General features: G+C 53.4%; 1 protein-coding gene across 1 annotated transcript in view; it reads left to right on the top strand.

The window, feature by feature from the left end:
* The window catches only part of LOC116946707 (microtubule-actin cross-linking factor 1, isoforms 1/2/3/4-like), a 340281-nt gene that overhangs the window by 187059 nt on the left and 125231 nt on the right, over positions 1–27991 (top strand). Inside the window, exons 43-64 of the mRNA XM_076069967.1 lie at positions 29–43; positions 843–980; positions 1607–6802; positions 7479–7625; positions 7845–8060; positions 9545–9625; positions 12797–12940; positions 13335–13568; positions 13892–14074; positions 15786–16430; positions 16917–17108; positions 18096–18219; positions 18827–19035; positions 20519–20683; positions 21123–21281; positions 22105–22274; positions 23058–23214; positions 23707–23830; positions 24405–24640; positions 25443–25572; positions 26095–26294; positions 27351–27891. Coding sequence (XP_075926082.1) covers positions 29–43; positions 843–980; positions 1607–6802; positions 7479–7625; positions 7845–8060; positions 9545–9625; positions 12797–12940; positions 13335–13568; positions 13892–14074; positions 15786–16430; positions 16917–17108; positions 18096–18219; positions 18827–19035; positions 20519–20683; positions 21123–21281; positions 22105–22274; positions 23058–23214; positions 23707–23830; positions 24405–24640; positions 25443–25572; positions 26095–26294; positions 27351–27891 — 9406 coding nt within the window. The remainder of the gene's footprint in view (positions 1–28; positions 44–842; positions 981–1606; positions 6803–7478; positions 7626–7844; positions 8061–9544; positions 9626–12796; positions 12941–13334; positions 13569–13891; positions 14075–15785; positions 16431–16916; positions 17109–18095; positions 18220–18826; positions 19036–20518; positions 20684–21122; positions 21282–22104; positions 22275–23057; positions 23215–23706; positions 23831–24404; positions 24641–25442; positions 25573–26094; positions 26295–27350; positions 27892–27991) is intronic.

Below are 27991 nucleotides of genomic sequence, written 5' to 3'. Positions count from 1 at the left end.
ACACGGGGCATTGCCCTGTGCATTGCAGACGTGGTACATGCGCGTGAGTGCCGATGCTTTAACCTGCCAATGGCTTCTAATGCTTTGTCGAGTGGTGCAAGTGCGTGGTGGACTGTGTTTTATGCCGGGTGTTGTACCATATTCACATCTTCAGCAGCGGGCCACATGTCACGTTACATATGTGGGCAGTGTGGATGTTTAAAGACTTGTCATTTTCAGGTTCAGTTTTTTTTTTTCAAATGTAATTAATACAGTCAATTCTTGATTATCCAGGGGTGGGGGGGCGGGGGATAATGGGGTTATAGGGGTGGTGCGGATAAAAAAAAACATGGTAAATACAACACATGCAAAACTGGCCATGTAAATTAATACCTGTGGAGAGTGGGGGAGGTTAGGGGAAAACTTAAGAGTGTGTTACAACAATTTTAGAGCTTCTTAAAAGAATCAGTTTACTTGCCCACGTGTGTTTGCGATCACGTGGGCAACCAAGTCACCGTCTCTCGACGAGTGAGGAGCAGCTGATAATTGACCCATGTGTGCACGTAAAAAGGTGCGAACGAGCACATTTAATCCGCGGCCCGCGTAAAATACACCCACAGATAATCGAGAGTTTACCTGTATTGATTTCATTTGGCCCACAATGCCCAGACACACCGGGACAACAAGATGTGGACTGGGTCGCATGTTGGTGGTGGTTCGTTATCTGTAAACAACCTTCAAAGGCGCGCGTTGTTGTTGTTAATATTGCATTTTGAGCTTAACCCGAACGGTGTGATGTCTTGCTTTGGAAGTACTAACCCTCGGCGTGTCGCCGTGATGGATTCGAGAGAAGCTTTGTTTAACCCGACGGCTTTCGCTTTGCCCTAACGAGCATGTGCCGAGTTCAGCGGTTGCGCAGATCTGTATTTTGTCCCTTTGCAAGACCTAACGTCTCACACTACGCTCAATGTTACAACCGAGTTCTCACCTTTGCTGACCCGGTAAGTGCAAACAGTATCCGAATGTTAAACAATACGGTATGGTGGGGTAAGAGGCCTATGTGGGGTGAAAGGTCTTTTTATCCTGGTGCTAACAGAAGTGATGTCATCAGCCACAATGATCAGCTTGATCTGAAGGCTGACACCAGCTGCTGCTTAATGCAACAGACAAGCTACGTGTGAGCTCCAGGACAATAAAGGCCTTTCACCCCAAGTATGCCTCTTATCCCACCTGACTATTTTAGATTTTATATACAATAGAATATACTAAGTTCTATTAAAAAAAAAACATGAGCGGATACCGCATGTATAATGGTAGTTTTTTTGGGGGACCCATATACACTTATTTTTTTTGTATAAACGAGCATGGATTTTAATGCAGAACTTACATAACGCATGAATGCATGTTGATTAACCATAACCATCAAATATAATTAACATTATGTTGTGTAATAATATAAGATAATAGTTGTGTATGAGCATGACTGAACACATGGCCATTCTGTGCAAAGTAATATTTGTCTTTGCGGCCATTTTGTCTCGCAAGGTGAATGGCCATAATGCAAAATTGCCACCTGTGCAATGAGATACATGTCAACAAAACACCTTGTGTGCACTCTGCTTTGCAGGTGGACGATGTAATCTCCGGAGTGGTGGACCTGTGTACCATGGAAACCTTCCCAATATTCCATGCCATGCTCAAAGGCCTGATCGATCAGGAGACGGGCCTGGCCCTTCTAGAGGCACAGGTGGCCACATCGGGCCTCGTAGATCCTCGCTCCTCACGTCGCCTTCACCTGGATGAAGCCCTGGCCGAAGGTCTCATGGATAAGAACACGGCTGAGAGCCTGTGGGAGCTCGAGTCCGCCCTGAGTCGCGTCCACGCAGCTGGCCTTGAAGATGTTGGAGGTTTGATTTTAATTGCGACAGCGCTGGAAAGAGGGCTGATGTCAGAAGCCATTGCTGTGAAGTTGATGGAAGTCCAATTGACAGCAGTTGGACCTCAAAATTGCACTTCTGTGCCAGAAGTATTCTTAAGGCTGCAGGAGAAGTGGAGGATGCACACACAGCCTCTGATCGACCCGAACACGGGAGAAAAGCTCACCCTCGCAGAGCTGACCGGCAGAGCCATCGCTGATCCAGAAACGGGGCTCCGCCTGCTGCCCGTCACCCAGACGGCCTGCGGCATGATTTCACTCAAGCCCGGCCGGAGGGTAAGCATTTGCCGTGCTGTCAAGGAAGGCCTCGTGGACCGACAAGTCACTGTGAGGCTTCTTGAAGCCCAGCTTTTCGCTGGCGGCATCGTGGACCCACGCACGGGCCACCGCCTGACTGTCGAAAAAGCACGGCGCCATGGCCTGATTGACCGGGAAATGGCGAACGAGCTGGTGGTGCGGCAGACCAAAGCCGGCGGGGTCATCGACCCTGCAACGGGCGACAGGCTCGATCTGGAGGAGGCTATAGCCTCCGAGCTGATCTCGCTGAAGAGCGCACTGTTGGTCCTCGAGGCACAGGGCACGTTCCGCGGGCTGGTTTGGCCCGGCTCTGTCGGGACGGTGCCCATTTCGGAGGCTCTCGAGCAAGGGATGATGAGGGTCGAGGTTGGGCACAGCGCACTTTCCAAGCGGCACTGTGTGGCAGGGCTATTCTGGATGGAAACAGCAGAAGCCGTCTCTCTGGAGCAGTCGGTGGCCTCCGGGATCTGCGACGAGGCCCTCTGCCGCACATTGAGTGCCACTCACGTCCCGGACAGCATGGGCACACGTGGAACGAGGACTCATGCAAATGAGGGCGATGAACAAATTATCAGTGTGCACCCCTCTCCAAGTATCCCCCTGTGTAGCAAGCTTTGCACGGTCTCTCACGTCTCTCAGATGAAAGGCATATGTGCAGTGCAGGGAGATTGGGTGCAGGTTGTGGGCGAGCATGCCTCCACAACAGAAGCCCACATCTTAATGGGCCTGGAAGTCGAGCTCATAGAGTTTATACGGGGACACAGCTACATAAACGCGCTGACGGGCGACCGGTTGGTTATGGTGGACCGAGATTTCCCTTGCCTTGAGGGAATCGCCCGTGAGATTTGCAAGACGGCCGCGGCGGAGTGCGAGGGTGCAGACGGATACTCTACGGGGAGTGAAGCCATTGTGCCAGACTGTGAACAAATCTCAGGAAGAGAAAAGAAACGGGATTTTTACACATGCCCACAGCAGGACTGTGCAGGCTACGTGTGCGACAGTTTTAATGTGAATAACTCCTTGGATATTTTTGATATGTCGATGAAGAGTTGTGACAATGCCGTTCGTCAAGATGACATGGCTGGTTCATTGAATGCACAGCAGGACTGTGGTGGTAGAGTCAATGGGGCCGAGAGGGATGGAAGTACTCGTGAACATTTTAAAATATTTATTCCAGAAGAAAATGCTGAACCCATGAGTGAAGTGGATTGCAGCAGACCAAAAATGCGAGACCAAAGAGAAGGGTGTGCAGGAACAGACGAGGAAGCCACCGTTAGTAGAAATGTAGAAACGTCCTGCACAGTAAAACGTGAAGTGGAGCAAGAGCTAAATTATAAAACTAATTTGCACAATCAGAGTGATTTCTGTGAAGGCGTAATGTCAGTAAATAACACAAACCTCGAATTAGAAGAAGCAACCCGTGTAGCGCTTCAAACTGTGAAACGTGCATCGTTGAAAGCGATTGCTGAAGGCATATCTTTAATACAGAACGAACATTCTCACAAACCACAAGACAGATGGCCATCACACGAAGATACGTGTATGGATATTCCTCGCGATGGTGTGACGTGTTCTCTAGACATTATAGGCCATGCAAAGCCAACGGAAAGCACTTCACGAACCAAAGAGGATGAAGATCACTCCCGGGTTGACAATGGAACTCCCTCTGTGGGCATGGATGAGTGCGATGACTCTGATAGCAATGAATTCTGGGACTCGCAGATTTACATTTTAGACCAAAGCCGACTCGATGATGCATCTCCCGTGTCAAACATAGCGCCGTGCGTGCACCTATCATCTCTGCAATCCCAGGCCACTGCGGGGCAGTGTTTGAGGTCACCTCTCAATGCAGAGATCATGACGGTGCAAGATCTGCTGAACGACAGGCTTATTAGCTTGGAAAATGCCAGAGACCTTCTAGAACGCCAGATTCAAGCCGGAGGCATCATGGACAGCAGTGGCAAACAGCTTAGCCTCCAGGAGGCCGAAGGGGCGTTTATTGTTGAACCAGCTCTTGCTACATGTTTACAGGTAGCTTTTTTGGCAGCGCAAGGTTTTCCAGACCGAAGCAAGGGCAAAATATCGCTGTTTGATGCTATCGGGAAAGGTCTTGTGGGTGCGGCTGAAGGCACAAGGCTGCTCCGTTTTCAGGCCGAAAGTGGTGGCATTTTGGACCCATCGACGGGTCAACGGTATGGGCTGGGAATGGCCGTGGACCTGGGATTAGTGGACACAGAGGCGGTGATGGACGTTTGGATGTCTCAGCTGAGGGACAGAGGAGCGATCTGCGACAGTGTGGGTGGTCCCTGGATGACGCTCGACGAGGCAGTGGACAACGGGACCTTGCCAATGCAGGCGGCGTTGAAGGTGTACGAAAATCTTGGACTTTTCGGCGGGTTCGTGGATAACCATGCACAGGAATTCATGACGATCTCGGAAGCTCTGGAAGAGGGTATTTTTGATGCTAAGCTGGCGCAAAGAGTGTTCAAGCCAGAAAAGATAATTAGCGGTGTGATACATCCGACGACGGGAAGGGTTCTCACTGTGAGTGATGCTGTCAACACCGGTCTCCTCGACATGGAGACGGGCCTGAGAATTTTGGAGACACAGGTGTGCGCCGGCGGGGTCACAGACCTCCGGCGCAAGAAGAAGTTGTCGGTCACACTCGCCGCCAAGCTGGGGCTCGTGGTTGGAGGGGCGCCTGGTGTGGAGGCCCTGATGAAGCTAGAAAAGGCGTCCAGGGGGAAGAATGTGGACGCAGCGACACGGCAAAAGCGAGCATCAATCTGCATGGAGACCGAGGGTCTCATTGACCCCCAAACCAAAAGTCTGGTCACCCTACCCGAGGCGGTTGACAGGGGCCTGCTGGACAAAGAGACCGCCATGCTGCTGCTCAGAAAGCAGATTGCACATGGAGGGGTCGTGCACCACCAGTCGGGACTGAGGCTGCGCCTGAGCGACGCTCTGGCACGTGGGCTCGTGGATGAGGACACCGTGGAGGAGCTGTCCTGGGTTGAGCAGGCCTGCCGACAGGGTTTCGTGCACCCGGAGACGATGGAGGCAGTTCCTTTAGCACATGCCAGGGAGATGAAGATTTTGGATGAGAGAGCGGCAGAGGAGCTTGAGGCTCGGCTCGCAGAATGCGGCGCCGTGTTCGACTTCAGGTCGGGCAGGACGGTCGCCCTCAAGAAGGCCGTGTCCCTAGGCATCCTGAGCGAGTCGGCCGTGGTGAGGGCTGGCGAATCGTGGGATGTGACACACGGCCTCCTGGATCCCGACAGCTGCCAGATCGTGTCGTACGCGTCGCTGGTGCAGAAGGGTAAGACGGACGTGCGCACGGGGCAGCGGTTCCTCACGACCGAGCTGTGGAACGGCGTGGAGAACGAGGAGACTGGCGATCGCATGACGCTGCTGGAGGCGGTGAGGGCGGGGCAAGTGGATGCCGTGCCGGCACTCCGGGCCTTGCAAGCTCAGGCCGACACTGGTGGGATTGTGGACATATGTTCGGGCGAGAGAATCTGCATTGTCGACGCCCTCAAAAACGGCATGCTGGACGCGGCCACGACGAGTGCAATTTTGGAGAATCAGCTGGCCAATGGGGGCATCGTGGACATTTGGTCTGGTGAGAGGATGACGCTGGATGAAGCGCTCGTAAGAGGTCTATTGACTCGTGACATCTACCAAACACTAAAGGCCAAGAGTAGCTCCGTGTCGGAAAAATCCGACGCAGTGAGTAAAAGCGCTCAAATTCCAAAGAATTCACCTGCAAACAATATTCCAGCTGTTTCTGAAATAACACACAATGAAAATGATCCTCGTAAACAGAAGCAATCTCTGGCAGAGAAAACACACGAGCAGCAGTGTCAGAGCCATCCCGCAAATGATGCGGTTATTCCTGAAATAGAGTCGATTTCCAAACAGTTTTCGCACGGCACGGAGAACAGTGCTCTTGCTTTTGCGACAGTAATATCGATTGAGGAAGCCGGAGGCAAAACGGTGCGAGCACTGCACGATCATTTCACGCGCGGCTTGCAAAACGACAGGGAAGTTTTTGAAGCAACAGAAGAAATGGTCGATGGCAATCTCGGTGAACGCGCCAAGAGCGGCATACACGATGCAGGCCAAGGGATTTGCGGGTTTTCGTCAAGTGACACAGAAACGGAGGTGGAGGGGCAAGAAGTAAAAGTGAAGAAAGTTGATGGTGAGGAGAGCGATGCGGATGGCGATGCGGATGTTGATTATGGAGCACGGCAAGGACCCGGAAGTCATCGAGCGAACGTTGACGCAGTGAAACGTGGACGTGGGCGATCGCCCGGGCAAATTGTTGGTGAGGAGACGAATGAGATGGGCATTTCACAGGGGATGTTGGAGAAGGCTGGAAATGTGAATATGACCGATGGCACTGAAGTTGGGGAAAATTTGGAGCGCGGACGCAGGGAAATTGTTGACGAGTGGATGAATGAGATGCGCTCTTTGGAGGGAATGCAGGAGAAAGCCGAAACAATTGCGGTAAATCTGATACGTTCACAAGAATCGCAACCGAAAGAAGCTTTGGGCAAATGTGACCCCGTGGCCGATTCCTCAAAACAGGTTGGCACATACGCAGCACACGTAATCATCAATTATAAGACGTGTTTTATAATGTCTAACATATTGTTAAGAGGGTATTTGTGGGAGGTGGTTGGGTGGCTCAGGGGATCAAAGGGTTCTGACTAAAATGTATTCTCAGGTGGAGTGAGTTCATGGTCTCAGCTCGTTCGTGAATAACCGCACAAAGAAACCCATCTTTTTACATATGAATATTCATTAATTGGCTGAAAAGATCTTTATAAATAGAGGACTGCAGAGGTCGGGCAGTCATTGGTAGCACCAGCTTATCGCCTGGCTGCCTTCCAGCTTGTATGTGGTTCCTCTGGAAATTTTGCGCGAACGACGCTAAAATAAAACTAAACATTACTTTTTAAATGAGGGGTTTTCACTTAATTCGGCTAAATTCTCGCTCTGCCAATTAAAAAAAACACATCTGTTTGACTGCCACGTGCCTGCCAACCCACAAGACATGCTAAAGTGCGGCCCCTAGTGTGTTTGTGTATATGTAAGAAAGGGTCACTGGCGGGGATCTTGGTAGTACTTCTGCGACGTCTCCTTCTGCGGACCGCTCGTTTTACGAGAGGTCAAAAGAGGAATTGTAATAAAATTTCGAATAAGATAAGAACGTTAAAAACTCATTTGTGATTGTCTAACGATTCTATGTCTTTTTTTCCAGCATCCACTGAGCAAGCAGCAGTGTCTGGAGCACTTTGAGAATGTGATGAGGTTGATTTCGTTGGTTCTGGACGTGAGGGTTCGACAGAAGAGCCTACAGCGAAGCGGTAGTGATGTCGATATTGAAGATCAGCTCGATCGATTGCGGGTGAGTTTGTCTGTCTGTCTGTGCATTGTCCACAGCTCCAAATTTAATACATATATAAACACCGCAGGGTCCAAAAATTTCGATGGTTGCTTAATTTCGCCCACATCCCTATCCATTACTGACCGCATTAAGCTAAATCTCAGAAGCAAACGGCCGTGGCCCTGGAGAACCTACAAATGGCCGCTCGCATTTCTTCCACCCCCTACCACCTCCGTCCAGCTGTTCGAGGAGGAGTTGTCCTCGCTGGAGTGCGAGGCCTCCCGGGAGCTGGAGCACGTGCGGGCCGCCCTTTGCAACGCGAGCCCAGCCGTGCCCGCTGAGCTCCTCCAGGCTCTTGGCAAGGACTCGGCCAACCTGAGCAAATGCCTGCGGTCGGCTCGCCAAGCCTCCTCCGCCCAGCGGGAGGCGCTGACGGAGGGCCTGCGTAAAGCCAAAGTGCGTCCGTCCTCAGTATTAAAGCTGCCCGGACGCTGCCCTCTTGCTTAGCGTGAATAGTAATGTACTCTATGTTGCCCTTTTCGTTGGAACTTCTTTCTGACCGTACGTAGCCAACCATGCCAATCGGAGGTGCGGGGGAAGGACAACGAGCCAGACACAACATGGAATGAGTTTTCAGTCTAGATTTAATAATAATAATAAGTATTTATTTGAGATGTTTTTGGGAGAAAAGGAAACAAAAGCTGCCTCCAAATCACCTGGGGTGCGCTCGATCTCGCTATATCTCAGAAGCTGAGCGGAGTTGAGCCTGGATAGTTCTCGGATGAGCAACCACCGTGCCCAACGCGTTTTATAGGCTACATTGTGGGCAGTGGAGGCCAGTACAGAAACGTCTATAGTTGTGCTGTACTTTGATCCCATATCTATGATCGCCACCTTGACCAGCATGGTGAAGTATGGCCAAATAAAATAAACCTGCATGGCGTTGAAAGGCCCTCTCATCCAGCGGTGGGTTGACAAAAGGGCTGCACACGTGCATTGCAACACCCTCAAATGGTAACCTCTCATTTATCCACCTTTGTGGACTGACAAATTGTTACCATTGTAAGCCACAGTTTGCTTGAATATTCGTCGTTATTTTTTTCCCTATTGTGGTGAGCGTAGAATCTACATTACAGGGTGTCAGCAAGGGTGTCGTCTGCAATTAAATGCAGTAGACTCCCGATTATCCGCACTAATGATGGGGAGGACGGCCACAGATAATTATTCAGAATCGTGAATAATCTAAAAAGTATTCAATTTTCACGGATCTCTATGCCAAAACCCACGAATATAGGTATACATTACAAATCGATGCGCATGCTCAGTGATACCACTTTCCTGCTCCCACGCAGAAGACTCCGCTCACTAAGTGGACAGCAGCAAAGCCACACCAATGAACATCAATGAAACTCCACCCCCTGTTGTAAAGATATGCAACTACTGTACTGTAGTGGCGATCGCGTGGATTTTGGATTTATTCGGAGCACATATTGGTTCAGATTAAGCAGGTGACTTGTAATAAACATTTCCAAGAACAACAACGTTTAACTGTTTTTAGATTATTTATTTGGGCTTAAGGAAAAATCCATGAGTTCTTAATTTACGTCAAAATCTCAAGTATGCGGTTAATCCGCAAATCGGACAAACCGCACACGGATAATAGAGAGTCTAGTGTAATCATATTCGGAAAGAAGTTAGAACTGCGAGGTTTATATGTTGGCAACATGTTCCTTATAGACTTGAGTTTTTAGAACCGAGAAGCTCGAGTGACCTCAACAGCTCATAACAGAGCAAATCTAGTTGCGATGTGTGTCATAGATGGCCCAAATCTGCACCACAGAGTTTTATATTCTGGACAATAGAGCGTTTCTATTGCCCTGTTCATATTGCCGTCAGCTGACCACAATGAGCATGAATAACCTAATTTTCTCACTTTGCAGGAGCTAAGAGAGCAGAAGGCCGCTTGTCCAATACTGACCGCAGAGGAGGTCACGGAGAGAGGTCATGTACACGAGGAGAAGGTTTGCGTCTTCAAGGACATCAACCAAAACCTATTCCATAATTTCAGATGGCGAAATTGTAACTTGAACTGTTCGATGACAAAATTAACGACGAACCTAAATCCTCTTTTGTCTCTCGTTCTCGCTGTAAGGGAGGTGGCCTGTGCTGCTTTACTTTTCCACGTTGTTTGCGATTTAAACCTCGGTCTTTCTCAGGCCCGGCCTTAACGTAAACGAACAAAGAATTTAAAGCGCAAGTTGGAAGTGATTCTCGGATTTTATAAACGACCCCATAATTGTTGTCACTCGTGTGACTTATCCTTCGAATCGGGCGAATGCCACAAAACTCCTGAATTCATTAATTTTCGGTACCCTTCATGGCTTACCTTCTGAGTTGTTGCCGCTGTGATTTCACACCCCAAAGGCCGGGCCTGACCCTTACTGCTAACCGTTGGGTGTCTGTATTAATGCCTCTGTTTGGCCGCAAGTCTGGCTCAAATGTTTTCTCCCAGATGTCTTTGCATGGCAGCAAGAGGTCGATGGAATTTGGTGGGCAGTTACCCTCAGGCTTCGCCAAAGACTTTGTCAACCTGTGCAGGCCAGAGCCATTTGTAAAGTTAAAATCCCTCATATGATAAATATGCTTCAAATCATGAACATGATTTATCATCAATGTAACTAATATGCCATAGATAACGACAAAAATGACAATCATGTAGAGTAAATAATATTTATGCATTTATTTTGTACATTTAAATTTACTGCATACATACATTCCTTTTTGTGCGTGGTCATTTTTATCAGATGCGAACGTAACATTTTGACGAATGCGGAATATGCCAAGAGCACTTGTCAAGAGAATTGGCGGAACGTCCCCAACGCAAGAGCCTCGTGCAAAAAAAAAAAAGATCCTTTGAGACTCGCCGAGGCTTTCAGGAATAAACAAAAGCACACCGTTGCCATCGAAGAGGGCTCCTTTACTCTTCACGGCCTCCTGCTTGACGATGCTCTTTTGTCGATTCCAAAGCGCCGTTGATTGCGAACGCCGCCGAGGAAAACGCGACGGCGGCGGTCTGCGGGTGGCGGCTTTTGCGATTTTACTCAGCTCTGTTAACCCTCTCGGCGCCTCCTAACTTCTGCTGCTGTAAACGCTCTTCCTGGGGCTTGGTGAAGATCCTGGTGTACGTGGAACTTCGCTGGGGGGGGGGGGGGGGGGCGGGGCGGCAACGTTTTGTCCCAACGGTTCTAACCGCACGCCGACGTTGGCCCAACGTTGCGCGTTTTACAGGCTCGGATTTTTCGTCACCTTTTGAAATTGCTCGTCCCATCGCGGGGGATGTTCCCGTTTGCGGCTTTGAAATGACAAATATATAATAGGCGCCGTTTTAGGCAATGACCCTTTGTCACAGCGCGTAAAACCCAGGACGAGAGGGAGTTTGTCCACAAGCTAACAAAGGTGCCGTGTAGAAGGGCTGTCGCCTGAATCGTCACCTGTTTTAGATTTTTCGCACGAACCGTATGTTGAACTTCTATCCAAGCGTGCCAATCGGATAGGCGCGGGGGAAGGACAGGAAACTGAACACAAAAGGCAGCTCTAAGAAATGAGTTTTCGAGTCCAGATTTAAGAAGCACATAGCTCCAGTGGCTTGCTAATACCGGAAGAGCTTTGGAGACGGCCCAGAGTGTTTCGTGACGAATGTGCATTTTTTTTCCTCTTAGTTGCGCTCGTGCACCACTGCCAACGTAGCAGCAGCATCAACCAAATCGATGGTAACGGAGCAGTTTGCTGTGCTCGCACAACCTGGGGTGTTGCTTGCCGTGCGCATGTGAAAGTAACGAAACATTTTTTTTTGCAGGAGAATGCCTGCACGGTGAACGCTGTCGTCTGACCTACCGTTTGTCGCTTGAACAATGGCTGCACCTGTATACGAACTGAACTAACCTCGTGAGCGTGCGTGTGTGGTGGTGGTGGTGGTGGTGCTCACTAACAGCACTTGCCCCAAAAAGTATTTTCAGGCTTTACGGGGGATCTTTGCCTTTGCGGGCGGTTTTCGAAACGAAAGTCCGACCTCGAACGCTTGTACCTCTTTGGGATTCTGGGTTAAAATCTGCATGAGCCAGTCTGTTCACTCTGCTGCTTCGGTGAAGTTTCCTCTCGTTCGTAATCACAATAACTCCACTTGATAAATCGTAACAAAGTTCCTTCTTCTTCGGCACGACTATGGTTTTTTTTATCATTCACTTTCAGTCTGCAATGATTCGCGTTTGTCACACGCACTGTCACCCTAAGACTCCTCCACTGACAAACTCGCGCTATGCGGGAAGCTATGCGGGTTTGAATTGGAAAATCTCTCAAAGACAATATTTAAGTGTTACGATCATAATTTTCTACAGGAAAACTGTTACAAATAATTGAAAGTGGCTTCGCACTGGAAAGGGAGCATGGAGCAATGGTCATCTCTTGTTTACAGGCCCCAGAGCCAGTGATATAAATTCCACATTTCCATGACGAGGGTGAATTTATCCACAAGATAACCCAGTGTTGTCAACAGTTAACGACGAATTACAGTGGCCTGGAGACTTTGAAGGTTGGGTAGCTGTGGTCGGCGCGACTGTGATTCTGAGCTTCGGCCAATCGCATTGGAATGGGGGGTTCTCGGACGTCGGGAGCAAGACGATGTCCTCGACCTGGCAGCCGACGAACGTACACGGGCGATGACAGCTGCTTGCGTGAGAGTTTTCTGAAAGGATTCTTCTCCGTCTCGAGTATTCGTTATGCCACGCAGCACTCTTGGCTGGCACGGTGCCGGGTTCTCAAATCCCGGCCCGGGTGACTTTGGGCATTCCGTCCATCCGTGACCGTTAAAAAAATTAGTTTGGCAAATCAGCGGTCATTTCCTTACGGATGCACTCTCACCCCCTTGTCATGGTAACGTGGAGCTTGTTACGACCAGCTCGGGGCTATAAACGGGCGGCGAGCTCCGGCGCGCGCGCGAATTTGAGCGGGCAACCACTTTGACATTTCCCTTTTGGGTTCTTCTTTCCACGCAACAAAGGGGGACACTTTTCCACGCACCGCATCGACCTCTGGAAGCGCGTCTAGCATCAGCTGTCGTTTTCCCCCCTCCTCCCCCTCCCCTCCCCCTGTGCCCCCCCCCCCGTGTCGGCGCCCGCGTGTGCCCTCCGCCACAGCTGAACGTGGAGAGCAAGCGGGAGGAGTTCTCCCGGCGGCTGGACGAGCTCGAGTCGTGGCTCGCGGAGGCGAAGGGCGCGCTCGCGAGCCAGCCCGTGAGCGGCGAGCTGCTCGACATCCAGAGGCAGCAGGAGAACCACCAGGTGAGGGGTCTCGACGAGGGTCGGCCGTGACGCGGGGACAGCGGCCGTCGTTGTCGTGTGCCGTTTGTGCGGGAACGCGGCCTACACAAAAATATACCAACCCTCCCCCCCTCCCCCCAGCCGATTGGTAGTTATTTTACGGGCTTCGAGGCGATATTGGACTGAGTCAATCCCCGCCCCGCCCCTCGAATCAGTGCAGCGAGTGGTTGAAGCTCTCCTGACACCGATTCGGTTTTGCTCCGCACCTTTTGGGGGTAAAAGTCGGGTGAACGGATGCAGCGGCTCGGGACTCCACAGCACCCTGCGACTTCCACATCGTTCACCCACTCCTCCGTTGCTCCGTCATCTTCCCCCCCCCTCCCCCCCACGCCACGCCACGCCGCCGTGCTTCCAGGCGCTGCAGAGGGAGCTGATGGGGCGCGGCGCAGAGGTGACCGCCACGGTGTGCGCCGTGCGCGACTTCCTGCGCGAGAACGGCGCCCGCCTCGACCCCGAGTACGTGGCGCGCACGGAGGAGCGTCTGAACGCACTCGGCAGCCTCCACGAGGCCGCGACGCGGCTCTCCGGAGAGGCGCAGCAGAGGCTCAACGAGGCGCTCGGAGACGTCATCAAGCAGCAGACCGAGAAGGTGCGGCGTCGCGAGACGAGGTTGTGAGCTGCTGCTGCTGCTGTGTGTCTGTGTGTCAGTGTGTGCCGACAACGACCACCGGTATTAGTGGTGCCAAGATCGGCTCTGTGGTGGAGGAGGCTGGTGAAGGGCGCTACCAGGGAGCGGTGGTGTAGCGGTCAGCGCGCTGCGCTACGAACCCGGCGACCCGAGTTCAATTCGAGCATTAGCGAACCGCTTTCCCAAACCCTCTGAAAACATTTCACGATCGAGATAGGGGCCCGTTTTAGTCGCAATTTCATTATTCAAAACAAACCGCCTTTTACTTCCGGTCCTGGCTGCAGGTGGCGACGGAGGAGCAACTGGAGGACATCCGCGGGAAGACGGGGGCCCTGCTGCAGTGGCTCACTGAGCTGGAGTCCCGGCAACAGCGGACGAAGGAGGAGGAGGAGGGGGAGGAGATGGACGGGTCCCGGTCCCCTGAGATGGGGAGCGTTGGGTTGTCCGAGTTGCTCCAGCAAGCGAAGGTGGGCACCCTGCACAGAACGCTCCGGCTGGGTTGTGAGAGCTCTCTACGGAGTTGTTGTTAAGATTATTTAGATCAATTTGACTGCTGTACATTGTCCACGTGATGATAAGCCACTTTTTTGTTGAGATAGTATTTGCGGCCAGGTCGCTTCTGCAAACAAAGCTACTAGCTCAGTGCGCTTTACCTGGTAAAATAAAAAATAGTTCAGTTTCATTTGTATTTTTTTGCGACTTGTTTACCTTTCCTATACTTTTCACTCCTTTCGTGTTTTTGTATTGTTTGCCGTTGCAACGTTCTGACCTGCCCCGACTGGACATCTGTGAAAAAGAGCTTTACAGCTCATCGAATTCCTCCAGTATGAATAAATATTCGCATTCTGACATTTCCACAACCATTTGAGGAGCCAGGCCTGGCCTAACCCGGTTCGGTTACAGTTCTAGCCCAGGAGTGGCACCGCATGCTTCTGTAGGGTTGCATGCTTCGTCACCCACAATGCCCCTTTCCTACGTCGCCCCGTGCCCCTCTCCTCCTCTTTACCATCTACAACCAGGGTGTGGGGGTTGGCAAGTAATTTTTATTTGTAAAAGTTAGTTTTTTGACAACCATGAAAGCAGGCTTGGGTTCGGGTTAGGGCTGGATTTCTCCCTGAATGCTGTCTGGGTAGGTGGTAGACTGGAGTAGGAGTGTGATTCAAAACCTCAGACAATTTGAGTGGTATATTGGATGTGGTGTCTCTGCTATGAAAATATATTCCACGTTGACCCGGACAGACCCAGCTGATAGCATATTTTTATACAAACTCATGCATTTGTCGGGTCAGTCCGGTAGGGCTGCCATGAGGAATGCGGGCCTGGCCCAACCCTGTTCACGAACCAAGCTGACACCCTTCCCAGCGGTCATGGAGACACGGCAATTGTAATTCAGCAGCAGCAGCAGCAGCGATTCCACGCAGGCTGCGGTAGCCTGCGCAGATTAGCGACTTGAGAGAGAGAGATGCCCTCTCCGCTGGGATATTATCTCTCCCCCTCCACGTGCCCTCTACAGCAACGAGCACCGACTCTTGCGTGCCGACCCCCAGCCAACCTGCACTCGTCAGCGAAGGTGTTGCTGACGTCTGGTGTATGTGTGGAGGTTGAATGGTAATCATTATCAATGACAGCGGTGGTGATGGTCATGACAGCGTTGGCTCTTTTGACGATTTATTTTCACTGTATAGTCAACGTGACTTTAAGTATGCTTGTTTAAAAAAGAAATGCCCAAAGAAATACTGAAGGTATATATTTTTTCACACAAAAATATTTACTTCGATATTCCATCGGTGGTGAGTGATATATGGATTGGTCCTGGAAAGGCGACAACCCCCCCAATGCACCAACCCACACTGACCAGCGAGGTGAAGTATGACTGAGACTGCATGGGGAGTCCTTCACCCATCAATGAGACAAGGAGGTTGTAAACAATAATAATAAGAATAATAATAGTAACACATTGTGCGTGTTTGATTCACATGATCCCCGAACTCAGTAGCGGTGGCCCAGGCCGTGCGATTCGTTAACTTTCGCCATCAAACTTCCGGTGCGATTTTATAACGAGGCGATAACTCATCGTGAAACCTTTCTGAATACGAACGACTCAAAACACACCCCCTGCCCCCCCCCCCGCCGCCCGCCCGCCCGCCCGCCGCGCTGCCGCGTGTTCCCCGGGCGCAGGCCGAGCACCGGGAGGTCCTGTCTCGGCAGCAGGCCGTCATCGTGGCCACGCAGCTCTGCCAGGCGCTGCTCGAGCGCCACGCCTCCAGGCTGGCGCCCGACGACGTGGCGCGGCTGCGGCAGGCGTGCCACGACCTCGGGCTCCGCTACGACGCGGCGCTCGCCCGCTCCGGGGCGCGCCTGCGGCCGCTCGAATCCGCGAGCGACGCCCTGGCCAAGCTCGACGGCGACTGCGCCGAGTTCGAGGCGTGGCTGACGAGCGCCCGGGACGTCCTCGCGACGTCGTTCGCCGGGAGCGGCGGCGAGGAGGAGGAGGAGGGGGTGGCCGCGGAGGACGAGGACGTTCTGGCCGCGAGGTTGCGCCGGCAGCGCGAGTTCGCGGAGGACGTGGTGTCGCGACGTGGCGACCTGCGCTACCTGGGCGTGGCGGCGCGCCGCGCCGCCGAGACCTCGGCCTCCGCGGGGCCCGAGGTGGCGGCCGTTTGCGGCGGCGTCCGGCGGCGGCTCGAGGGCATGGAGGCGCGGTACAGCACGCTGCACGTCGAGGCGAGTGGCCGCGGGGGGCCTTTGGTGCAGGCGATCACCGGGAACGAGAGCGACGACGACGATGATGATGATGATGATTCTGTTGATTCATTGATTCATTGAAATATTTTTGTTTGACCGTTGTTATGATGCTTATAACGAACAAAAACCTGGAGTGGTACAACAGGAAACGGTGCATCAGAATCGAGAACATTTTTATTAAACGAGGGCATGAGGTGGCCTGGAGGGCGAACAAAAATGTTTAGTCGAGAGAACTAACAGCATGTCGTGACCACAAATGCGAACCCAGGATCTCAGCGGTGCCAGGTCATCTCACTGACCTCTGAGTTAACCCTGCCAACTGAGACAATTGCAATTAAGCTGCAAAACATTGCCAGTTAAATTAATGCGTATTTCTTCTTTCACGTAAAATGTCCGTTTGATCAAGATGTCGACGACGATGAAAATAATTGTCTTGCTTCAAATACAGCATGACGATCCTCTTTTTCAAATTTTTCTTGGCCGCCCTCCATCGGCGTTATCAACAGCGATGTTTCGGTCTAACACCCGCGCTCTCTCCTCCCTCTCGCCCCCCTCCCCCCCCCCCCCCCCCCCGTGCAGTGCGTGCAGCTGGGCTCCCGCTTCTCGGAGGCTCTCGCCCTGCGCGCCGAGTTCCAACGCGCGTCGGCCGAGCTGAGCGAGCGGCTTCGCGCGGCGGAGGGCCGCGACGCCGGCCAGGCCGCCGAGCCTGCCGCGTCGGAGCCCGCGGGGCTGCAGAGCCAGCTGGACCAAGCGACGGTGAGCCGTGCGAGCGGCGCGTGGCACGGCGAGCCGCCGTTTGCCGTTGTCGTCGGCGTCGTCGTCGCGTTAACGACGATTCCCGAGACGTCTGCAAGTTAAAATTAAACTTTTTTTTTTTTACCAGGCTAGGCCCGCTGAGCTACACGGCTCTTTTTGCAGAAGCCACCTGGCCACAAATGATAGCTCGACGAGGTGGCTTATCACGTGGAAACTTCCAGCAGACAAATATGTGACCACGGGGAGAACATGCAAACTCCAAATATACAGCAGGCGTCAGGATCGGGATCGAACCCACGACCGCCTGTATACCGGGCGAGGCAGTTAACATCTCGCCACAGTGGAGAGTTGCAGTTCAGGTCTAGTTCACCTCTGAATCTCGGATCGCGTAAGTGGTTAGTGTTAATTTTATTTAGGCGTGGCATAGCGCCATTGTTTTACAGACGTACTCACCACAGGGAACCGTGGCGACACGACCGCACTCTATGATAACTGGCGCCAAACTGTGACACACGCCCTCCTGCACGGCCTTTTACTTCTGCTTCTGTTCCGATGACGTAAATGTATGGAATCAGAATGGAATCAGAAGAAAAACTGATGATGTACACACTCAGAGCACGAGTCGGTACCACCTAAGGTAACACATTTTAGTCATGTTGATTTATTTATATGGCCAATATAAGAGTGAATCATCAGCAGCTAACGCTTTTTAGAAATGCAAGACACATTGGCTTGACATCAATGTAAATAAATCCGATAAACCAGTCCACTGCTTGACACAAACACATTGAACTCACTACGGGATTTAAACTATGCGTGATCTCGCAAAATGTGATGGATGCATAATCCGACCAAGAACTGAGTGGGAGGACGCGGGCGAAATTTAAAACTAAAATAAACAGATTTGTCGTTCTTATCAGAGGTCATCCTGAGGCTCGCCATGATGCGTCTCGTCGCAAGTTTTATTCACGTCCTGTTTGTTTTCAGGCACTTCAAGGTGACGTGTCTACCCTTCAGCCGATGCTGGAGAAGCTTAAGCGATCAACCTCTTTGCTGCTCGAAGTTGGAGAAGATCTCGGCGTGAATCGGCCGGAGATTGAACAGGCTCTTGGTACGTTATGTGTTAAAAAAAACACTTCATGCGAGCATTCATAACGTTGCAGCAACGTAGCGGTTGAAGGTGGAGCCCAGGGGTTGTTTTCTCACGACACTGCTGGCAGAAGAGCCTCCACTATTCAAGGAGCTCGATGGAGCCTCTCTAGAGGGTATATGGTGGGAGTACCCACGCTTTACACCATCTCGTGCGGCCTGCCGATCGACTAACTGTGCTGTACCCATTTATACTGCTGGGTGGACAGAGGTGGAGGGGGTAGATTTAAGAAACTCGCTTCACCGAGAGAACTCTGGATCGCAAGGCCAGTGTGCTGACCATTACACCGGGTCAGCACCCTCGACGTTGTAGTCGTAAGGTATACGTACACCTCCCTTCGTTCCACGAGAAACTTTATTCGCTCGGCGGGCCCGGCATTAGGGTCGTGGGCGCGCCGCCCTGGGGTTGGCAAGCCGCGAGAGAGAACGGGGCGCCGACAGATCGTGACGAGCGCACCGGAACCTCGTCCCCGGAGTTCGCACCGAACGTCTCCAATCGCTAACTGCCGACCGCCCCCCCCTCACCCCCCACCCCCTGACCCCTGACCCCCTGACCGCGTGCGGCGCAGACGAGCTGACGGCGCGTGCGGACTCCCTGCGCGCGTCCGCGGCAGCGCGGAGCGAGCAGCTGCGGCGGGCGGTCTCACGCTCGCTGGGCGCGCGCGAGGGCCTCGACGCCGCCGCCCGGTGGCTCGCGGAGGCCGAGCGCGAGGCCGCGAGGACGCCCCCGGGGCCGCTGTCGTCCGCGGCGGCCCGCGACGAGGTGGCCAAGAACGAGGTGGGTCGCCGCTCCTGAAGGGAGATGCGGAGGTGGTGAGGGGGGGGGGGACGGGGGACGGGGACAAGTATGGGAGGGTCGTGTTTTTATTTTTTACGTTCGCGGTTGCAGAGCGCAGGCCTAAGTGGGCCCCCGAAACGCCAAGCGGCCAGCAACAAACTGCACTGTTGAATGCGTGATAGGTAGGGGTTCATAGATTTCTTGGAATTCAGCAAGGTTAATATCAGGACTTGGTCAGGGGAAAAGAGACGATGGGAGAGAATTCAACGTTTAGACGTGCGAGGGAGGAGCAGACAGAGCAGTATTTTGACCTGCACTCTGGTGGTTGATCCCAGTGAACATTTATTTTTTACGCGGTATGTAACGGCGCGCATGTAACCAGCGCGAACTGCGTCGGCCACGGGCTGCATCGCGCGACCGCGCCCAACCTTGCCCTGGTCTCGGGGGCGGCCGCATTGTGGGCCGCATCGCTGCTACCGGGCCGGCGTGAGGGGCGGTAGCCCCCGCGCGTTTTGCGTCCGCTGCACGCGATTGTTTCGCGGGGATCCATTTTAGCTGACGGCAATTTTTAGAGAACGGGCAGCTTGGGTAATATTTGCTCTGGACGCTGAGCTGGTGTCTCTCCTAACTGTTCAGGTCCCTGGGTTCTTCGGATCGCCTTCTTAGAAGCACCGCCAGGATCAAGGCACATTTCCTGGGATAATCGGGCGTTTGCCAGTGCAGCTCTCAGGCTTTGGAACACTTTGCCTTTGATAGTTAGGCAGAGTCATTCGATATACTTAAGTCTGTCTTGAAAACTCACCTCTTTAAGTTTACCACGTAGGCTGTCGCGACCAATTTGTCACGTAAACGAAGTGTGCCAATTAGTTACTACTACTCCTTCATCACCTCCTTAAATTGTCCTTTAGCCCCTAGTTTTGTCCGTGTACCCTGCAGGTTCTATTTATTTTGTGCTTTCCATACACGGTGGCACATTGGGATCTACGGACAAAATTATTATGGTTGTTAGATGTTAACTACCTCGCCTGATTATACGCCCGCTGTATATTCGGAGTTTATATGTCTCTCTCCCTGTGGTCGCGTGGATTTTTCTCTGGGTTCTGCAGTTTTTTCCCTCCATATTTAGAATCAACATCACGTCTTCAGAGTTTCTGGCTGCTATTCATTTTCACGTGATGATAAGCCACTTTACTGAGCTATCATTTGTGGCCAGATCGCTTCTGAAAAATAACTATATAGCTCAGTGGGCCTTACCTGGTAAAATAAAAATAGGAAAAATATAATCAGCGTCCGAACGATGAGACTTCCGGCGCAGATAAGTAACGGCTGTGCTGCGCGGTTCTCCGATGTCCGACGTTTCGCTACACGTGCCGGGAGCTTCTTCAAAGTACTCTCTTTCTCCCACGATTATCGAGCGATGCCGGCGCTTGGCGTCAATGACCGGCAATGCCGAACGCAAAATGCCGTGCTGCCGCCCGTTCAGGCCATGCAACAGGAGCTGGCGAGCCACCAGGGCGGGCTGGCCACCATCGCCGAGAGGCTCGGAGATCCGGCGAGCGCCGCCGAGGAGCCACCGGGCGGCGGGATCCTCCGCGAGGATCTCTCCGCCGTCACCCGGCGCTTCGGCAAGCTCTCCACGCAGTGCGAGGTGGGCCGCCCGCAAATCCCTCGGTTCTCGATCCACGGCTCCCCGGCGCATTTCCCGGGTCGTGCCGTTCAGCGCGATGTCCGATGTTTCGCTTCGCCTGCCTGGGGTCTTCTTCAGGAACCGATTTGGCCCGAGTCGACGACACGTGTTAAAATAACGTGTGAACATATCGGAAGCAGGTGATGTACACAGATCAAAGTCTGCCTTCTTTAGGCACCTTGTTGTGGTGCTTTCATCATTAACAAAATAAAAAAAATCAGACAATGCACCTTCTTGCACATCCCATCAGCTCTTTTTGTGTGGACGGGCAAACATGGCAAGGGGGCGCATCGTCTGCCTATTTAATCCAGTACTTATTTTCTACACGGTGACGCAAATTACATTTTGTGTGTTTCACGTTCCACCTCTTGTCGTCGGCCCCCTCGTCTGACCTTGGCAGGAGCGCAAGGAGAAGTTGCTACGGCTCACGGAGAAGGTGGAGGAGTTCGAAGAGGGGGCCGCCTCCTTGCAGCGCGCCATTGCCAAGGACTCGCAGGCCTTTGAGAAGGAAGCCAATGGGCCCAATGCTGACCTGGAGCAGATAGCAAAACTTCTGGAGGTGAGCCCGGATGCCAGGAGTGTTTTTTTTTGTTTTTTTCGGTTCAAAGGAGCTCGTTTTTATCAGCCTTTTTAGAGTGCCTCCGGTTATTTTTTTAGGACACCCGATACACGATGACAAAGTCAGACAATCGCTCGGTCCTCTCGCTTGCTGCTCTGAAGAAGGGCCATCGCCCTGGACTTCAGCTTATTATTCGTACAACTCTTCTTATCTTTAGTGGGGGGGGGGGCTTCATTGGTGAATCTTATTTCTCATATTCATCCATGGAAACTCCTGTTGTCCATGATGCTATCTCATGTTAAACAATCGGATGATTATCACGCCCTTTTCCCACGGAAAACCACGGTAAACCATTATTCTATTTTCATGACATAGTTGGGAATAATTTTGTACAATTATGTTCGACTTTTGTCTTATGGCGATGTTTACACATCGCACCAGGTACTCGTTTAAAGATGAGTCCACCTAGGGGAGGCCCAAGATCGTATCAGACAATTAATTTTTCATTTCAATCATTAAATTTGTTGAGCCAGCTGGGCCAGGATTGGGCAAAAGCTAGCCCACTTTTCACCCAGGCAACTGAAGAGCACAGACAAAGTGACACTAAAATAACATTAAAAACCAACATCAACATATTTAAGAAACACATATCAGAGAAAAAAAACATATATACTGTTGAAGGTAAAATACATTTGTTTTAATTCATCACCGGTGTTGGCCGTGAGCGTGAATCTAACTCGGGTCACAGGGCTCGTAGTGCTCAGAAGGAGAGGAAGGAGGAGCGAATTTGAGCGGTGCGCCCGTGCCGATGTTGTGAGCGCAGGAGTCGGCCGGAGAACTGGCGAATCGGCGCAAGGCCCTGGAAGGGTTGCGCGGCCTCCTCGCCGGTGACCTCGCCGACCCGAGCCCCTTCGCGGACACCGGCGGCCTGGCCCGCACGCTGTCCGTCCTCGGCGAGTCGTGCGAGGCCCTGGAGCGAGCCCTCCACGCCAGGTGCGCCGCCGTGCGGCAGAGTTTTTTACACGTAGCCAGGGATGGCCCGGGCGGAAAAGCCGTCGCTTGCTCGGCCGATTGTCGCTTCGATCGCTCGACCGCGTCGGGTGACACGACGACGGTCAGAATAAAATTAAATCACCGCCGTTCCCGCTCGTGCCGCCGGACAGGAGGCGATGGGCGGGAGTAATCGTCAGCCGCGTCGCTCCGGGCGCGGCTTGTGAGATTTTCCCGCCTTTGCGGGACAGGATTTCGGAGCTGTACACTTTTATAGGGCTATAGAGAGAAAGGGAGAGCAAATTCCATGGTGTAAATGTGTAGCGTGTCCTACATGAGAGAGCCAACGCGCTGTGGTGAAATAAATAATAATTCGCTCCGCTCTGTCATTCCACTGGTGGATGAAAGCCTCCGCACGCCACGTCGCTTGTGGCTGCTGTTTAAGCGTACTTCACCGCGCTGATCAGTACGCGTTGGTGAAGGGCGGGTCCAAGCAGCGGTTCATATCTCACTCACCCATGGTTTAGAATCGAACTCAGGTCACCGGGTTTAGACTGCGGTGCTGCGGCCACTGCACCGCCACTCTTCCCACCAGCGAAGTAATGGATCATCGCTTCGAAACAATTTGACGCCCGTAACATGACCACAAGAGTGGATTTCCACCGGTGATGTATGTATGCTGAACTTCTATCACACCGTACGTAGCCAATCGTGCTAATCGGAGGTGCGGGAAATGACGATCGACGCATCGTCACGTGCTTACTGCCCCCCCCCTCCCCCCATCAGGGAGGAGAACCTGGCCTCGTGCCGCCAGCAGATGGAGCAGTTCCAGTGCGCCATCGCTGAGGTGCAAGCCTGGCTGGAGGAGGCGGAGTCCCGTGTTCCGTCGGAGCAGACCACGCTGAGCACCGACGCACTGCAGGAGCAGCTGAGCTCAGTGCAGGTGGGGCACAGCGCGATGCATCGGTGGCTCCGCAGGGGGTGGGGGGGGGGGGGCTCTCGCTCTTCAAACCCTCCCTTCACGGAGGTCGTGGGTTCGATCCCGACCCTGACACCTGCTGCTGCATATTTGGAGTTTGCGTGTGTCTCTCTCTCTCTCTCTCCCCGTGGCGGCGTGGATTTTTCTCCGGGTCCTCCGGTTTTTCCCTCCACATGTAGAATCAACATCACGCGTTTAGGGCATCTGGCCGCAATAAATTTCCAGACGATAACAAGCCACTTCGTTGAGACGTAAATTGTGGCCAGGTCTCGTCTGAAAAAGAGCCATATATCTCACTGGGCCTTGCCTGGTAAAATAAAAATAGAATCGGGGTGCGAACTTTGAGACTTCCGGTCTACCTTTTCGCGGTCGTGCTGCGCAACTTGGCTTCCACATTGTTCGTGACTAATCGCTGCTTTGGCGGCTGGTGGCGGTGGTGGCGGCGGATTCCGGCAGACGGTGCTGACCGAGTGGGAGGGGAAGGCCAGCGCGGTGCGGGGAGTGGTTGAGAGGGCGAGCGAGGCCGCGCGGGCCCGGAGCTCGGTGACGCCGCCAGCCCACGACGCCGCTCCCACACCCGGTGAGGGCCCCGCGACTCACCGCCCCCCTTCCCCCCACAGAGACGTCCTAGGCACAATTCCACAGGTGTCACTCTGTAGTCGCCACTGATGGCTTGCTCATCGACGCTATTGTCGCTGTCATGGTCTGTATCTTCATTGACGTTATATTAGCAATCATAACCACCACCATCATCATCATCGTCAAAAAACATAACTACAGGGGCCCAGCACCTGCAGGGGCAGCACTAACGTCACCAAGTCCCTCGGGCATTCTGGAGCCGTCTCGGGGCGTTCCTGCCCATTAGACAGTGCTGCTTGATGCGTCGCTCCTCCTTCCCAACCCCCCCTCACCTCTCATGCCCATCAGACATAGACGCAGACGTAGATCTCACAGTGCCCCAAGGTGCGCTCGCAAACAGCAGGGTGGGCACAACTCCCATCACCGCTCCTTGCTCGCACGTAAAACCACGTTGGACGCACGATGCCGACAGCCTCGCCTCAGCCGCCAGCTCGCCGGAGCTGACCGTGCGGCCGTGTCATCGTTTGGGCCCGCCGACTCAACAAGCCCCTTTTCTCTCCCACCCCCCCCAACAGACGTGCTGGAGGTACGACGGGAGGCCCTGGCCGTCGAGGCGCGCTACTCCGACCTGGGCGTGCGTCTGCGCGAGCGCTCCGGTCGCCTCTCGGGTGCCCTGGCGAGGACCTCGTGGGTGCTGGACGAGGCCGACGCTCTGCTCGCCTGGCTGGAGGAGCGGGCGCAGCTCACGGCCGCCTGGGGCCCCGTGCCCGCCGAGCCCGACGCCGTGAGGGCGGAGGCCGACAAGCACAAGGCGAGGCCGCGCGGGGATCGGCGCTTTGTTTTCGTCGCTGTCTGTGTTTTTTTTTCGCTTGCCGGATTAAAGGGGCCCGTCGCAGCACCTGTGTCGCGGTGGTGTGTTCGAGGCCCTCTTGATACATTCAGAATCGGAATGTTTGTTTTGACTGGAGGAGGAATTCTGATGAAGCTGTGAAGCTCTGTTTCACCGATGTCCAGTAGGGGCGTGGGGGAGGTTTGCGAGTTACATCAGCAAACAATACAACAAGCGATATAAGAAGAGCAAGATAGAGAACGTGATTCGTACCTGGGTGCCCCCAACGCACACTGACCAGCGCGGTGAAGTTTGGCAAGACAAATCCCACGCATGACCTTTATCCAGCGGTGGATTCACACAGCTCTCGAAATAATTATTATCTTTATTATTCATAACAAACACAACATTCCCACATTATTATTCTAATTGTGATGCTTTTGATGGATTGTCTCTCAAAGAGAGCCATATAACGCCACCTTGGGTCAGAAAACAGTCCCTGGCTCAAACCGAGATGCGAGACCCAGGATCTCAGTGATGCCATCTCATTGTTTCTGGCCTTTGAACCAGGAAAGAAAATATCGTGGTGGTACGACTGGTCAGACATGCATGAGCTCCATCGCTTGTTGTATCACTTTGATGAAAATTATGTACATATGTTGAACTTCTCTCGCACCGTACGTAGCCAACCGCGCTTATCGGAGATGCGTGATGACAGCGATGACGCTGACAGTCCTCTCTCTCCTCTCACACCTCCATCGTTTTGTCCCCTCCGCGGCACCAGGCCTTCCAGGAGGACCTGGAGGACAAGGCCCCGCACATCCAGAAGGTGACGCAGCTGCTGACCGAGCTTCTGGAGTCGTCCGCGGAGGATCCTGACGCGGACGCCCTGCGCAAGCGGCTGGACAACATCGGTGCGGGTTCACGTCCATGCTTCGTTTCCCCATCGCTTCTCGTCTTCCGTCGCTCGTCACGTTTGTGACTGACGATGAGTCCGGGCGTCCTCCCAATGCTGCGCTTTCTCTAGTCGTGGACAATCGCTACCCGTAAAACCAGGGGTGGGAAAACCTATGGCACGCGACTTATTCAACAGGCAAATGGGGAAAGAGTGGCGGTGCATTGGTTAGCGTAATGCTGTTATAAGTCCAGAGACCTTAGTTCGATTCCTGGTGACGGGTAACAGTGGCGAACCAACCTGGACTAACCAGTATGGCCAAACGACCCCACAACCGACATGGCATCCAACAGCGGATTGATAGAAACATGAAACCAATAAGTATAAAGGCTGCATCGTTAGCCTTGAGCCAATTACGCTGCTGTGTCTCGCATTCATCGCTCACCTCCACCTCGTCGTCTTTCCATTGGACGCAACCGACCCCTTACGACCCCTGACCCCTTACGACTCCTGGACTTTTTTTCCCCCTGCGCTGGCACAGAGCGCGGCTGGAGCGAGGTGCGGGCGGGGGCGGAGGAGCGGGCGCGCCGTCTGGAGGAGTCTTGCGGCCTCCACGAGACGTTCAGCGCCGCCCTGGCACAGCTCTCGCCGTGGCTCGCCGAGAAGCGGCTCATGGCGAGCGTGCTGGGGCCGCTGGCGCTCGACCCCAACATGCTGACCAATCAAAGGCAGCAAGTGCAGGTGAGGCCCCGCTCAGTACGCGGTGGTGTAGCGGTTAGCGCTACGCTGCGCTACGAACCCGGCGACCCGAGTTCGATTCCTGCTAACGGCCAAAACCAGTGACGATTATCAGAACCGGTCCTGGGCCTCTCCTAGGTCGACTCAGCCTAAAACGACTACCTGGTGCGGTGTGTAAACATCGCCACTGGGGAGACAAAGGCGGCCAGGCGTGGTGTTGGCCACCCACCCCCTCGTGTGCCGTGCTGGCCTTCATAGGTGCTCACTAACAGCACTTACCCCAACAGTCTGTTTGGGCTCTACTGGGGGATCTTTATTACACACAAAGTCCTTGCCACAGATGAACCACAATACCTCACCCATCTCGTCAAGGAACGTAAACCATCATCATCATGCCAACTCCGGTCTTCCTCGCAGCAGCAGTAGCAGCAGCAGCAGCCGCTTGTGGCTGAGCCATCAAACAAAGACGGTCACCGCGTCGTGCGCTTTCAGATGCGGCTTCTGTGGCCGTCTGGAATGCTCTTTCCTTCCGATGTTAGGAAGCCACTGGAGCTGTGCACTTTTAAATAATCTTAATTGAAAACTCATTTCTTTAGAAGTGCGTTTGTGTGTTTGGTGTGTTCTTCACCTCCGATTAGCTACAGACGAAAGAAGTTCAACATACATATGAGGAGCGCTTTGATCGGTTCCAACCACATGTCAATGTTCGTCCAACACTGCCATTGTTTATTGGGATACTGTAGATCATAGGTTCTCGCTGACAGTGTTTGTCCCAACAGTCTGTTAAAAAATATACGGGGTGTGGGGGAGATATTTGTATTTTTCCTTTGTGTGCGCGTGTGTGTGTGTGTGTATACTTTTAAGCGTTTGTACATGTTCAGGTGTGTGTATTTACGTGAGATGTTGGTGCATGTACGTACCATGCTAATCGGAGGTGCAAATGCGAGATCAGTGGCGGGGCGGAGATCAGTGGCGGGGCGGAGATCCGCCATTGTGGTGGATCGTGGCATCGCTCGACTCTTGACGATAGAACCTCCCGCTCGCGCGCCCTCTCCACAGTTCATGCTGCGCGAGTTCGAGACCCGCAAGCCGCAGCACGAGCAGCTGAACCGCGTGGCACGAGGCATCCTCGGCGACGGCACGGATTCCGCCAAAGACGGCGGCTCCGGAGAGGTGGAGGAGGAGGAGGACGAGGAAAACAAGGCCCTCCTGCGCGAGCAGCTGGCGTCGGTGAACGCCGCCTGGGACGGCCTGACCGGGGAGCTCCGCGACCGAGCCCAGAGGGTGGAGGACGCCGTGCGGGAGAGCGGACGGCTTGCCTCGGCCCTGGCCCAGCTGGCGGAGGGCACGGCGGCGCTGGCGCGCGGCCTGGACGAGGGGCAGCCCGCCGTCGCGGCGACGCCGGACGCGCTGGTGGCGCAGCTGCGGCGGGCGGAGGAGACGAGGGCGGCGGCGGCGGCGCTGGCGCCCGTGGCCGAGGAGGCCCGGGAGCGGAGCGAGAAGCTCGGGGACGTCGTCGGCGAGGCCTACCTGCAGGCCGAGCTCAGGCGGAGGCTCGACGTCGCGCTCCAGCCGTTCAAGGAGCTGGAAGAAAGAGCGAGTGAGTATAAGGGAATTCTAAGCAACGTTTTTATTTCACTGTATATTGACGATGGCGATAGTAATCTGTAGCAGTACGTTGCCGAGAATAGTGACGGTGG

Source organism: Petromyzon marinus, chromosome 27 (genome assembly GCF_048934315.1).
Source record: "Petromyzon marinus isolate PM22_M1 ecotype Great Lakes invasive population chromosome 27, UKy_Petmar_22M1.pri1.0, whole genome shotgun sequence".
In the NCBI taxonomy this organism is placed as follows: domain Eukaryota; kingdom Metazoa; phylum Chordata; class Hyperoartia; order Petromyzontiformes; family Petromyzontidae; genus Petromyzon; species Petromyzon marinus.
The sequence above is the reverse complement of the archived record's forward strand: the minus strand, read 5'-3'. Positions and strand labels throughout refer to the sequence as shown.